Here is a 15,138-nt window from a genome sequence, read left to right on the forward strand (position 1 = left end):
TAGGCGAGCGCTATGGATCTACCTTAAGAGGACAGCTCCCTTCCACCGATCAGAGTCGCTGTTTGTATCCTTCTTACCTATTTCCCAGGGATGCAAGGTTTCATCGTCTACCATTGGTCGCTGGATTCGACAGACTATCGCTACGGCCTATGACCTTCGCTCGCTCCCGCGACCTTCCCGGTTGACTGCACATTCCACCCGCAGTGCAGCTACGTCAGCAGCATGGGTTACCCAGGCTCCGTTGTTTGAGATCTGCAGGGCAGCTACGTGGACCTCTCCTGTCCTTTTCATACAACACTATAAACTGGACAAGTTTGCATCGGCAGAGGCCGTGTTTGGACAGCAGGTGCTGCAGAGGGTGATTGCCGGGGGGGGGTGTTTTGGACCAGCCTGGTTCCCCCCCCTGGTTTAGGGACTGTGAACTTGGGTATGTCCCATCCTTGCTGCTGTCTCCATTCTCAATGGAGAAGGGGCATTGGTCTTACCTGAGATGCTCCTTCTCGTTGAGTGGAGTCAGCAGCCAGACCCTCCCATTGCCAGTCTGGTCTTTGTATCTTTCTGCTACCTATACCTTCCTGTTGCTCATCTCTATTCCCACACACCGAGTCTGTTACTTCAAGTCTTCGCCAAAAGCTGGTCTGCCCGGCAACAAGGGCGGGACTTAGCAAGATTGACAGACTCAGTCCTTTAAGCTGATTGGGCGGGTACATCCCATCCTGGCTGCTGTCTCCACTCAACGAGAAGGAGCGTCTCAGGTAGGACCAACGCCCCTTTGCTTCCATCTATTCTCTGTTGTTCTATTTCGTTTGTCTTCACCAGGAGAATGTCTTCAAGTTAAATATATTTCAAATATATTTGAAATATTTAATTGTACTCAGATTTGTTGCTTGAATAAGATGGAGTAAAATATTAAAGTTTTTGCATTGTAGAAAGTTTGATGCAGATGGGACTATTGTGCTGGAGCTGATTATTAAATTTTCTGGATCGTTGAGAACAGAGCTGAGAGAGAGCATGCTGATCAGCCTTTTGACAACTAGCTGCATGACAATGGTTGTTTTACCAGTTTACTGCTGGCAGGAACAAAGACTTTACTTGTATGTTCAGGTTAAATAAGCATGATTATTTTTGGTTTCTTAATCGGTTATTTGAAAGAGAGCCTATGTGGTAGAGAGTTTAGGGTGGTGAAGTAGGATCAGAAAGTCCCAAGCAGTCCATGCTAAGCCATGGAAACTCACTGCATGTTTGTTAGGTAGTTGCTCTCTTTCAACCCAAGCTATCTCAGAAATGCTGTGAATGCCATTTTGAGCTCCTGGGAGAAAGGTACGATAAAAGAAAGAAACTTGATAGGAAGATTATTAAAAGGATTATATTTTTGTGTTTGTAAGAGATTAAATAGAATATGAACCAAGCATTTAAATATTCTTTCCAAGGGGTGTTTGAAAATAAGAAAGATTAGAAAAATTATGTGAACGGATGGAAATTTGTCATTAGATTATGGAACCTGCAAGAATATTATTTCAGAATAGCTGTGGAAAATATGCACATGGCCTTTGGCACATTTTTAAAGGCAAAATGCAACTTCCCCTTCCTAAGCATGTGTTTAGGATGCTTGGAAAATTGAACTGTAATTCTCTTGGTCAAAGGTTCTCAAAGAGTCAAGCATGACCGCTTGGGTGTGGTGTGCAACCTTTAGGTTACATGGCATGACAGTAAGCTAGCTCAAAAACATACAAAAGAGGTGGAGAGGATGCTTATTGGATTTGTTGATGACAAAATTGGGTGAGATAGCTGATATTGTGAAAACAGGATCCAAATTTTGGTTAGTTTTTTATTATATAATCTTTGGCAGTGTAGAACAGGGGTGTCAAACTCAATTTCATTGAGGGCCGCATCAGGGTTGTGTTTGACCTTGGAGGGTTGGGGGTGTGGCCAGGTGGGCATGGCCAGGGTGGGCGTGACAGCAGTCAGCCTCCTGCAGCACTCTGCTAGCCAAAACAGGGCGTGGGGGTTAATTACAAAATGTGGGACATCAAAATTTGTGACATCCAGATCCAGCAAGAAAATACACTTTTGTTTTGTTATATATCCCCAAAGTCAGGTGTACACTAGATGTAGACTGACTTTTAGCTACACACCTTCCCAGCAAACAGCAAATTTTGAAGCTCCAAATAAAGAGGGTTCATTTTATGATGAATAGCCAGAGTTTGCATGTTGGAGGTTCCTAAAGGAATGCTGGGAAACTGTATTTTAAAGAACTTTTGAGGGAGGGGTGCAGAATAGCCCTTCTCTCCCTGAGGCTGTAGAGACTAGAGACTCAGCACCAATCAAAACTTTTTGTGAAGCAACTGATCAACACTGATGGGGTAAGCCACTAGTACATGAAAATAAGAGCAAACTCCACTCCCTTCTAGTACTGATGATGTTACCTAGTTTGGTAATGAAACATCTGCAAGAAAACCATCAAGCTCAGAGAGCATCAAGGACCCCAAATTCAACCCTGAGCTACAAATATTCTCTTCTATCGATAAACACTTTTTGGTTACTCAGAGCCTGCCTTATATGAGATTGCTCCCAGTGGATTTCATTCTAAATTTTGATATGATTTCTGTAAATAAGGAATGTAGAATTATAATGGCTGAGTATTTTATCCTTCATACATCAAAAAAATACAAAGCTAAGGGATAAACAAATAAAAAACAGATTTGAAAAAAGAAAAGGCTCAAGAAAGAAAAAGAGTGAAAGTGTAAGAAAAAAAGAGGAAAAGAAGGAAAACCTGAAAAAGAATGACTTCCAACTTTTTTTGATATAGATATGAGTAAAAAATATATCAAACTCTTACTCTAAGATTAACATTTGTCTACATTATTTCCATAATTCCATATCTAATCATCAAAGCCCCAGATCAACTTTTAATTTCAGTTTCTCACAAAAAGTCCAGTAATGGTTCACATTGCTTTAATCAGTATTTGTTAAGGAAACCACAACTGATTTATTTAATTGCACCAAACACTAAATAAAACAGGAATGGAAAATCCTAAACTCTAATGTAGACCCATGCTTTTCAACTTTAGCAACTTTAAGGTGCATGGACTTCAATTCCCAGAATTCCCCAGGCAGCATGAAGTTCTCCATCTTAAACTTGCCAAGACTGAAAAACGCTGATCTACAGATAGGGATTTTTCCATTCCTCTTTTACTTACTTACTTACTTATGAGCAATCATAATGCAAAATCCTCACTTCCACCCCATCCCAGAGCAACCAGAATTCCCTCACTAATCTGCTTTCCAGCTCCATTCTCCTGCATGTAGGGCAACAAAAGAAGACCACATGACTACCAGTTAAAAAAAATGCAAACTTTTTTTTACTGGTAGTCACATGGTCTTTTGTTGCCCTGCATGCTGGAGAACGGAGCTGGAAAGCAGGTTAGTGAGGGAATTGTGTTTGCTGCAGGATTTTGCAGGAGGCCCTCCAGGCCAAAAACAGGCAATGGGGGAGCCACGTGCTTCCCATTTTCACTACCAGAGGCACCGTGGGCCGGTCCTTTGCTATTTCCAGGCCAGCTCCATGGGCTGGATCTAAGCACCCTTGGTGTAGAAGAAACAGAGAAGTACTCTGTTCAGAGAAGTAAGCTGAAGAGACTGAAATTTAATAGACAGATGCAGAATTCTTTAATTAATGGAGATACTTGGCTTAATAATAATATTCTGAAGTCTTAGCATTATAGCTTACTATAAACTATATAGGCAGAAGCAAACTATATAAATGGTATAATCAGTCTGTCAGGTCCAAAGCCAAAACTGATAGTGAAATCCAATCGAGTCAGCCCTTTATTGTGTACATCTAATGGACAGAATCTTGCAAAACTAAAGCTATAACCTCCTAACCTACTAGATATATCCTGAGAGATTCTAAGGTATGGTTACCCTGAAATTCTTCCTTCCTTCAACATCCAGTTGACAATGTGCAGTCTCTTAATCTGAGCCTCCCTTTGATTAAATTTACTCCCTTCTTCCTGGGAAATCTCTTTGTTGCTAAAACTCCTATCCATTAATTCTCCATGTGCACATTCCATCACAGAGACAACAGTGTGGCATGACTGTAAAAGAAAGGAAACCACTATTTTAGAATTCTTCATCAGAAGTATAGTTTCAAAATCACTGAAAACAGTGGTCCTATTCTAATTTACATTGGCCAGATCAGTCCTATCTACACTTTTAGCCATACTGGAAGAGATCAGAAAAAGGGATGATGATGATGATGGACCAGAAATTAAATCTTGTAAGTAGGGAAATGCTATGTTTAGCTTTGAGAAGACAAGACGTGAGGTTACAGGATGTGCTAGAATAGTTCAGATACCTGAAAGGATGTAATGCAGTAGTTGGTCAGGATCTGTCATTCCATGGTTGAAGACATCAAATAAAAGACTTCATAAAAGAAGACTATTTGACGTGAAAGGTTGGCAAAACATGCTCATTATAAGAGCAGTTCAACAGTAAAATCACTTACTAAGATTGATAGATCATCTTTCATTAGATATGTTCAGGAGAAACAGCATGGCTCTCTGTGTGGGATGCTTTAATTTAGATTTCTACACTTACTAATGGTTGAATTTGATGTCCTAAATGATCCTTTCCATCTCTATGATTCTTTTGGCAATGTGCCATTGTTAACATTGATATCAGTGAATAAACCACAACAATAATTTGTCTCCTCCAGTTTCTGGAACCTGTCTGCCACCAACTCTTTGAACTTTATCGTAGTTCTGAGGTTCGTCTCAAAAGATTCACGTTACAGTTCTTGCCAGAACTCATATGGGTTTATTTGCGTCTTACTGTCAGCAAAGATAGGCAGAGCAATGGTTGCATCGAAGCCCTACTTCTAGGAATTTACAACTTGGTAAGTAAGACTACAATGAAAACGTACTGACCTTCTGAATCAATGCAACTCAAAAGGTAGACAGGCCATAGGCCATAGTAAAGAATCCTCTAAAATCTCATAGTAACTATTTGACAGCAGCCTACAAAAGACAGAGTATAATTTCTTGTTGATTTTCAGCATTAAGCAAAGCAGGAAGATAATTAGGCTAGGCTTTAGACTTCTCAGGAATAAATAAAACAGAATGTTCCTTATGAGCACTGCTGCCTGAAAAATCCTAGGCCTTTGCATGATGTCTTCTTCGGCAAGGCCTATTTGTCTCTCTGTGATAATGTTTAATATCTCATGGACAGTTCTCTTTTCTGACAGTTGTTTGGATTGCCAGATTGGTTCTGATGAGTTTCCAAAGAATATTACTTTGCCTGTTAATTTACCAATGTTTTTATGTGATTTATATGTTGTTTCCTTAAGTCACTTTATTTAGTTTTTAAAATATAAAGACAAAATAAAGTCTTGAATAAATACAGAGTTTGCAAGACTTTTGAGCAAAAGCAAAAAGGTTCTTGCCAATGAAATTGTGGAAAGCCCTCTGCTCTACAAATTGTAGCCTGGTCTATTGCTAAAACAAAGTCTTCATCTTCCATTAAAAGAGTATTCTTTTACTTCATGGATGTTTATTTTGCTAGCATTAAAATGACGTAATTATACATATTAACTTTCCAAATGTTTTTATATTATAGGAAATTGCTGACAAAGATGGGAATAATAAAATTTTATCTTTTACTATCCCTTCCTTATCAAAACCTTCAATTTACCATGAGGTAAGAATACAATCATATTCCTAGACTTCTTATAAGAAAGTAGGTTGAGCGTAACAGTTGTTTCTAAAAGAAAGCTGTCATCTGATGATATTAAATTGGAGTTTCTATACTTTGTATAATAATTAGACCTTCCTTCTTGTTAGACTTCATTTGTGGGATCTTGAAATTATCCCTAAATAATATTGTCACCATTTTATAATTCCTAAGCCATCTACAATTGGATCCATGGCTTTGACTGAGGGAGCCCTGTGTCAGCACGACCTCATCAGAGTAGTTTATAGTGACCTTCACCCTCAAAGAGAAACATTCACTGCACAAAACAGGTAAGCAAGTGATGTAGTAGATCTTACCATAACAGTCCAAATATCTTAAAAGAAAAATGCTCCTTGACTTTGAAATGTAAGATAATTGAATAGAGCAGAAAATATTAGATTTGTCTGTTAGGTAGATTCTAATGGGTGCCTTCCAATATATAAATTTTGAAGACTTTTTAATAATCTGAAGCTATCGGCACTTTTGAAATAGTCATGTTCTTGTTAAACTAAGGTTTCTATTTTGTAAATCATTGTGAATTCATTAACTGAACTTAAATTGTATTATTTTTGTTTCTATTTGTATGAAGGAACTGGAGATTATTTGTGTTTTACTTTAATAATTTTTGCAATTTTGGCCAGAGACAGATAACAGAAAAATATAGATTGCAAATGGTAAGGCAGGACAAAGAAGTAAAGAGATAATGAAGTAAAATAAATCAACAAAAGATAAGCTGAAGAGTTAAAAATATAGGACATTTAATATGTAGTACTAGAGAACTCTAAATCATTAATCTCCTGATAGCACTATTAGTTGCAAGAACCTGAATACCATCCTAAATACTCCAGGAGGCACATCAGCTAAATGAAAGTAAGTTTTCTCTTCAGCACATCAGTCAGAACAATTTATATAGTGGGGGGGGGTATTAGTTTGTGTACCAAACAATGTAAAAAGGGCAGGGTAATTAAATGTTAGTAATGAACTCAATATCCCACATTTGACAGGGGCATAGTACACTTTGTACTAAGGATTTTTCCCTGTATTACCACAGAAAGTAGAGAATTAAATCAACCCAAAGAAAAGCTCTTTAATCAGAATAATTTGAATGTTCACTTCTGCACATCCCAGTTTAAAAAGGACTTTGATTAAATTGGAGCATGTCCAGAGAAGAACTGTCAAGAAAGTGAAAGAATTGAAAACCAAGTCCTCGGAAGAACAGTTAAAAGACCTACGTTCATGTTTAGTTTGCAGAAGAGAAGTTGAGAAGAAATGTGATAACTGTCTTCAAATATCTGAAGGGTTGATTGTACAGGGTTTGGACTTATTCTCAGTTGTTCCAGAAGATAAGACTATAACTAATAGGATGAAATTTTCAGGATATAGATACAGATTAGACATTAGGAAAACATCTTGAGAGTAAGAGCTGTAAGCTGAAACATGATCTACCACCTGGGCCAGCTCCATAATTGAAAGGAAAACTGCCTAATCACTTTGAAGATTGATATGAACGGCACACCATTTCAATTTTGTATTGGCCGTAATGAGTTTAAAAAGCCCTGTGAGGTTATGCTCCCTCTGGTCTTCCTCAGTATTTTACTTCCAAGCTGAGAGAAAGTAATCCAAGATTTTGTTTGTCTTAGAGTAAGTGATGGTAAGTCTTTCTTCTCCACCAAATACCATGAGGGCCCTGCATCTACCACTTGAGTTGTGGAGAAAATAACTATTTCATCAAAGTAAAAGAACAGTGATTAAATTATTCCCATTTTGGGTATAGGAAATTCAGTGGAGAATTGCGTCAAAAAGGAAGGAAGCAAAGCTGTATACTTCTCCACTGAATTTCCTATACCCAAAATGAAGTATACAGCTTTGCTTCCTTCCTTTTTGACGCAAAGAGACAACTGAAGTGCATCTGACTTGCATTAATGTTTTCATGTAATTTCATAATCGGAAGCAGTAATCTTTGATCAGTGGAGAAGGTTGTCGGGTTCACCCAAAGTCTATCCCCAGAGATTGAATTAAATGAAGAAAGACAGTATATAGGGCCCCTCTTGGCTGACTCATTATCTTTCCATTAAGTGCTATAACCGTATACAATGACTGAATGTGGATTGTCGTATCCTAGACTAAAACCTGCTTGTTCATCAGCAAAAGCCTATTTCTGGATCAACCAGTCCAACAACTTCAACTTCAGGTGTCTTGTGTACAGTTTGCTAACTATACCTAAGAGACTAAATGACTGATTAAATACCCAGATCAGAATTACTGATTTTTTAAAATAGTTATTAGTTGTAATCCTGATATTTTGGGGTTTGACAAGCATGATTGATATGAGTGAATAAGGATTTATATTTAATAGGCACCTATTCTAGACCAAACAAACCAATAGAGATTAGGTTTCAGTAGTTCATGAAATTGGAAATTTACCAGCATGGCAGTCAGCATACTTGGGATCACACTTAGTAGCGAAGTCCACAGGCACACAGAAGCTTGCCTGCAATCATTCCAATGCCCAGATGGTTAGTTGGAAAGCAAATCACACACTGCTTTGTTTGTAGGGAAGGTCTGAAGCCAAAGTATTAGCATTTCTGAAAGCAAGGGTTTTGAGGCATAAGTACAAGGAGCCCAGGATGAATTTGTTGCTCCCAACAGAGGTTTGCTACCTAGTGATCACTCTAGTGTAACTTGGAATCCTCATTTTCTAATCATTACACAGCTATTCCATATGACTGCTGGCAGAGTCAGCCTCAAATGTTTGTTTGCCTGTTCCCAATGCTGACATTTATTTGGCACATCTGGAGCAGACACCTTGACAGTCTTTCAAGTCTGCTATGACTATCAGCAGAGATCAGATTCCATCCTGCTGCCTTACTTATTTGAAAATAATATTTGTGGTTGAATATTTAATTGTGCTATTGTATCTTCCAAGACTATTATATCAAATTTAAATAAAGTGAACTCAAAACACTTTGTAAACAAAACACTTTGTTTACATGGGAGTGACATGGCTCTCCCATGTAACACCCCTCCTGCGCGAGCTGCACTGGCTCCCGGTGGTCTTCCGGGTGCGCTTCAAGGTTTTGGTTACCACCTTTAAAGCACTCCATGGCTCAGGAACTGGGTACTTGCAGGACCGCCTACTACCACCAATAGCCTCCTACCGGCCGGTACGCTCTCATAGAGAGGGGCTCCTCCGGGTGCCGTCGGCCAAACAATGTCGACTGGCGGCCCCCAGGGGGAGAGCCTTCTCTGTGGGGGCATCTACTATCTGGAACGAGCTCCCCCCGGAGATACGGAGGATCCTGGATCTGCGCACCTTCCGCCGCGCTCTAAAGACCTTTTCATTTCACCAGGCGGGCCGGGCCTAACTTTCTCCCTCTTTTTAAACAATTTTTAATATTTCAATATTTTTAATATCTTTATACTCAAAGTTTAAATTAGTTTTAAATTGATTGCGATTTTAATCTGTCTGGGCCAAACTATTTAATTCGATTTTATTTCTGCTTTTTAAATTTTGTATGTATGTATTTTATTGTTGGCTGTTCACCGCCCTGAGTCCTTCGGGAGTAGGGCGGTATACAAATCAAATAAAAGTAAAAGTAAAGTAAAGTAAAATAGAATTATTTTGTTATTTTTTTAAACCTATCAATAGAATGGTTTTGCAATAGAATATTAACTATTTCAATCTGTTCCACTTTGTCTCGCTAGGTTTGAAGTGCTGAGCTTTCTTATGCTGTGTTATAATTCTGCTATTGTATATATGCCTGCCTCTTCCTATCAGTCGCTTTGCAAGATGGGTTCTAGGTAAGAATGATGTACTTGGTATGGTTGAGAGGAATGTTTTTCATAGGGTTTTTAAAATGATATAAAAAGAAAAAGGTATGGGTTTTACATACATGTGAGACAATATTTGAATATTGATTATTTGTCATAATTTGTCCCTGCTTTTTTTATTAGAGTATGTAAATGTAATGACTTGTTTTATTACAGATGTAGAAACTTAGATTCTTCACATTGTCTCCATTAAATTACGTAAAGAAAAAAAAAATTCTCCTAATTTACTGGAAGAAGAAAAAAGGATCATGGTTTCTCATATGTGTGGAACAGAGCTGGGTTTTATGGGTGTCATTCAAGAGATATATATGTTTGTAACTCGGAGCTTCAGGCTGGTTGCAGACGTACAGTGAAACATGGTTAATGAGATGTAGTAGTGGAGGGTAACATATAAAACATACTTTTCAAAACATGATGATCCCAAATAACAAAACATAGATTATGATGATCATGATGCAAGTTGTGTCCTTTTGTACTAGTGCCACAACATTTAAGATACATATGTACAAGATAGAGTTTTAATGAAGAGTATCTAAAACAGATCTTATGGAGCATCCATTCTTTTCTTTTTAACCTGGTTAGCAATAGAAATAGCTAATATGTCATCTGCTTACTAAGCCTACCTCTAAAGCAGGGGTCTGCAACCTCCAGGTCGTAGATTACTACTGGTCCATAGCCTGTTGAGAACTGGGCCACTCAAGCAGTGGGCGAATGTGCAACACTTTATTTGCGCATGTGTGGGATTAGGTTGCACGCACAAAACCATTCCTGCCACCAGCAGTCCATGGAGCTAAAAAGGTTAGGGACCACTTCTTTTCTTCGAACAGTATTTCTGCTCATTAAGACTTAGTTGCCCTCTGGACCTACTTGTGATTTCCCCTCAATTAACTGAAATATCTCTCTACGTGGAAGAACTTCTTTGACTGTGGTATTAATTAATTATATAATAAGAGTAATGAATTTTTAAAACATTATTGATAGAATTTGCTATTAATTATTAATACTAATTTATTTATTATTCTATAATCACTCCTTTATTTATATAGATATTAACTATTTTAGACAACTTCTCCCACTCTTTTTGAAAAAGCCTAATAGATCTTAATCCATCGCTATTGTATAACCTTATTTCTTAAACTGCAAACAACTCTCTATCTCTATTAAATTGATACCTATATCTACATCTATCTTAGATTATATAAGAATAAATTATAGATTATATTTAATGAACTTAATAAGTGTGCAATAGCACGATCGGATGAACATTGAAAATTGATTATTGAAGGGATTGAGTATTTATTAACTTATATTGGTCTGGATTAGATAACTATATTTAATCTACAGTTATTATTGTATTATATCTAGCCTATATTTATATACAACTTTGATTAACAATAGCTGAATGAAATGTTGTGAGTTGATATGGAGATTGGGTAAATCCGCAATTGGATGAATTAGGTGAATCTTATTACTAGAGAGAGAATAGTGGATGATAATTTGGAAGAATATCAAGGTAATTTTGACAAATCAGAAGAGAATCTTAAAAGAAATGACAAGCATTTCTTCGGCAGCATGTAAGGCTGGAAAGAAAACGTCATCTAATCCTGCATTAACAATGTCCTCTCCAGCTCCGCAAAAACCCACTGAGGTGTTAACAAAAGCGGACAAACCAGCAATGTTACCAACCATTCAAGCGATGCAGGTGACTCTATCAACAATTTAAGAAACTATGCTCCTGCTACAAGAAAAGATGACTAATAATCATGTAGAATTAAAAACTGATATCCATTCTATTGACCAGAAAATGAGTGAGATTCAGGAGTCCATTCAAAACAATGAGAAAAAGATAAAGAAGGTTGAGACGAGGGTGGAGCAGAATGAAAGGAACCTCGACTCGATCGACCAGAAATTAATGGCACAGAATAGGAAGACTCTATTATCCAGCTTGAGATGGACCGGGCAGCTTTCTACCTTCATTTTCAAAACGTGGTAGAGGACAAAGACGAAGATTTGGGAAATGTTATGGTGGGCTTAGTAGCTGGAATACTACAACAGGACAAAGATGATATTATAAAAGAGTTGGATGAAATTTACAGGGTGCAAACCAACTATGCCAGGAGGAATAAACTCCCTCGAGAAATCCATATCAGATTTGCCCAGAAGAAAGTGAAAGATATGCTATACAATATAGTAAGAGAAGAAACTGTAAGTTTCAAAGGCAAAGAGGTAATAGTATTGAAACAAGTTCCGAAGAGGGTTCGAGATCTGAGAAGGGACTATAGGTTCTTGGCGATACAGTTAAACAAGAGAAGTATCCCCTTCAGATGGATTTTACCAGAGGGGATGCTCATCACCTGGCAAGGGAAAAGAATTAAGATTGACAGTCTTGTCTCCACACAAGAACTTTTGGATCAGCTGAGGGGTGCGGAGGAAGACCAAAGCAGTAAGGAGGAACTGGATATAGCCTCCCAGGAAGAAATTAACGTACAGTTAAGAAAATCCAAAGAAGGTACACCAGAGGAAAAGGAGTTAGAAGAGAAAGAAGTTAAAGAAACCAAAGGAAAGAGACAAAGACCACAAAGAGCCGTAAGGACAAATAAGAACTAGGTAGTTAGTCAGAAAAATGGAGGGTTGGAAATTGCTGTCTGTCAATGTCAATGGTCTAAATAATGGAGGGAAGAGGAAACAAACATTCTCAAAACTAATTAAATATAATTCGGAAATAATATGTCTCCAAGAAGTTCATATAAAGAGAGAGGAGAGGAAATATTTGGAATTTGTGAAATTTGGCAAAACCTTTACTTCTCTAGCAGAGGAAAAAAAAGGGGGAGTAGCGTTATATGTAAAGAAAGGAATTGCTGCTGAACTCAAATATTCAGATGATAAAGGGAGACTACTGGCAATTGAAATTAAGAGGGGCAGTATCCCAATTTTAGTAGTAGCTATTTATGCTCCAAATAGGAATTTAGGAGAATTTTATAGGAAATTAAGCCACAAAATAGACGAATTGGAGCATAGAAATATTTGCATTATTGGCGATTTTAATGGGGTAGTAAACCTGGAAATGGATTATAAGAGTGGAATAGTGAAAAAGAACAAAAGGGAAAGGCTCCCCAAAACCTTTTTTGACCTAGTCGATGAGCACAATTTAGTAGACCTCTGGCGAGTATTACATCCGAACGATAAGCAATTCACTTATTATTCAAACCCTCAGAAGTCCTGTTCAAGGATTGACATGGTTTGGGTCAGTAGAAGTTTGGAGTTAGAAATCCACTCGGTTGAAATCACCCCAAATGTATGGGCTGATCACAACCCATTAGAGATAAAGTGGAAGAGCCCAAACAGGATTAAACGAAGGAGATGGAGATTAAATACTCATATCCTTAGAGATGTAGGGTTTACCAAAAAGCTCCAGAGAGATTTACAATTGTTTTTTGAGGAGAATGAGAACTAGGAAACTCTCTCAACATGTGTTTGGGATACAATGAAGGCTTATTTGAGAGGATTAGTAATATCACATAATATATATAACAAAGAAAAAAGAAAGGCTCAGAAGCATTTGCTAATCCAGTTGGAAGAAGCAGAAAAGAAACTACAACGAGACCCCAGTGATACTGCAAAAAAAGTACAATGGATGACAACAAGGCATAAATTAAATTTATTAGAACAGGAAGAATTGGCAAAAAAAATCAAACAATCTAAACGATACTATTTTGATAATGCAAACAAGCCAGGGAGATGGTTATCGTATAAATTTAAAAAAGTGAAGGAGAAGGGAGTTATAGATTGCTTGGAGAATTGGGAAGGCAAAATACTAGAGGAAGAGGAGGAGAAACTTGAGTTTGTCAGACAATATTACGAGACATTATATAGAGAGGAGGAAACCTCAATTGATAGCATTAATCAATACCTCGCCAAAGAGAAACTTCCACAGATAAAGGAGGAGGAAAGGGAAATGCTTAATAGAGAAATTACAATAGAGGAATTGAAGGGGGCAATATCTAAATTAAAGAGCAATAAAACCCCTGGCCCTGATGGCCTCCCAGGAGAATTGTATAAAAACCAGGAACTGAAAGAAATACTCGTACCGAAACTTCTGGCAATATGCAATGAGGCCCTGAGAGGCTCCAGGATTCCAGAATCATGGAAGGAGGCGTTAATCACATTGGTAGAAAAGGAAGGTACCGACCCCAAACAAATAAAGAACTATAGGCCGATCTCCTTACTTAATACGGACTATAAAATATTTATGGGAATACTAGCAGGTAGGATGAAGATAATACTAAATAATTGGATCCACCCTGATCAAAACGGGTTCCTTCCTGGAAGACAGATCAGAACTAACATGAGAGTGGTGATGGATGTGCTGGAGTATTATGAAATACACTCTGAGAAACAGCTGGCCTTGGTCTTTCTCGATGCCCAGAAGGCGTTCGACAACCTAAATTGGGGATTTATGATCCAGCAGATTAAAAGAATGAATTTTGGGGAATACTTCGAGAATGCGATAAAAACAATTTATGATAAGCAGAGTGCAAATATTATACTGAATGGAGATATGACCAAAACTTTCCGGATTGGCAAAGGGGTAAGGCAAGGCTGTCCACTCTCTCCACTCTTATTCATATTAGCCCTGGAGATATTGTTAAGGAATATTAGGCAAAATAATGAGATACGCGGATTGGAAATTAGGAACGAAACTTTCAAAATTCAAGCTTTTGCCGACGATGTAGCGTTGATTATGGAGGACCCGTTAACGACTGGGCCAAAGGTATTGAAAGAGATAGACGAGTACGGGAAGCTATCTGGATTTAAATTAAATATGACAAAAACTAAAATGTTAACAAAAAATATCCCGAAAAGAGAACAGGAAATATTAATAGAAAATTTGGGCATCCAAACAGTTAAAAAGATAAAATATTTAGGGATTTGAATTACTGCTCCAACTGGCGCAGAGTGCGGCCGCGCGGGTGGTGATGGGAGCGACGTGGCGCTCCCATGTAACGCCTCTCCTGCACGAGCTGCACTGGCTCCCGGTGGTCTTCCGAGTGCGCTTCAAGATCTTGGTTATCACCTTCAGAGCACTCCATGGCTTAGGACCTGGCTATTTACGGGACCGCCTGCTGCCACCAATAGCCTCCCACTGACCAGTACGCTCCCATAGAGAGGGGCTCCTCCAGGTGCCGTCGGCCAAACAATGTCGACTGGCGGCCCCCGGGGGAGAACCTTCTCTGTGGGGGCACCTACGATCTGGAACGAGCTCCCCCCGGAGATACGGAGGATTCCGGATCTGCGTACCTTCCGTCGCACGCTTAAGACGTTCTTATTCCATCAAGCTGGCCTGACCTAAACTTTTCCTCTTTTTAAATGGAATTTTAAATTTGGTTTTAATTTATTGGGGTTTTAAAATGGTTCAGCCAAATTTATTTAATTAGTTTTATCTCTATTTTAAATTTTGTATCTATATGTTTTATTTTATGGCTGTTCACCGCCCTGAGTCCTTCGGGAGTAGGGCGGTATACAAATTTAATAAAATGAAAATGAAATGAAACTGCTAGATGCTCAACCCTGAAGGAG

General features: G+C 38.3%; 1 protein-coding gene across 2 annotated transcripts in view; it reads left to right on the plus strand.

Moving 5' to 3' along the window:
* The window catches only part of HYCC2 (hyccin PI4KA lipid kinase complex subunit 2), an 80,083-nt gene that overhangs the window by 48,688 nt on the left and 16,257 nt on the right, over nucleotides 1–15,138 (plus strand). For both annotated transcript variants that reach the window (XM_070933257.1, XM_070933256.1), the window contains exons 5-8: nucleotides 4,718–4,897; nucleotides 5,617–5,697; nucleotides 5,905–6,020; nucleotides 9,436–9,531. In XM_070933257.1, the coding sequence (XP_070789358.1) occupies nucleotides 4,718–4,897; nucleotides 5,617–5,697; nucleotides 5,905–6,020; nucleotides 9,436–9,531 (473 nt within the window). The remainder of the gene's footprint in view (nucleotides 1–4,717; nucleotides 4,898–5,616; nucleotides 5,698–5,904; nucleotides 6,021–9,435; nucleotides 9,532–15,138) is intronic.

The sequence above is a fragment of the Pituophis catenifer genome, unplaced genomic scaffold (genome assembly GCF_029215685.1).
Source record: "Pituophis catenifer annectens isolate HBS135680 unplaced genomic scaffold, rPitCat1.0.hap2 SCAF_1, whole genome shotgun sequence".
NCBI classification, from domain to species: domain Eukaryota; kingdom Metazoa; phylum Chordata; class Lepidosauria; order Squamata; family Colubridae; genus Pituophis; species Pituophis catenifer.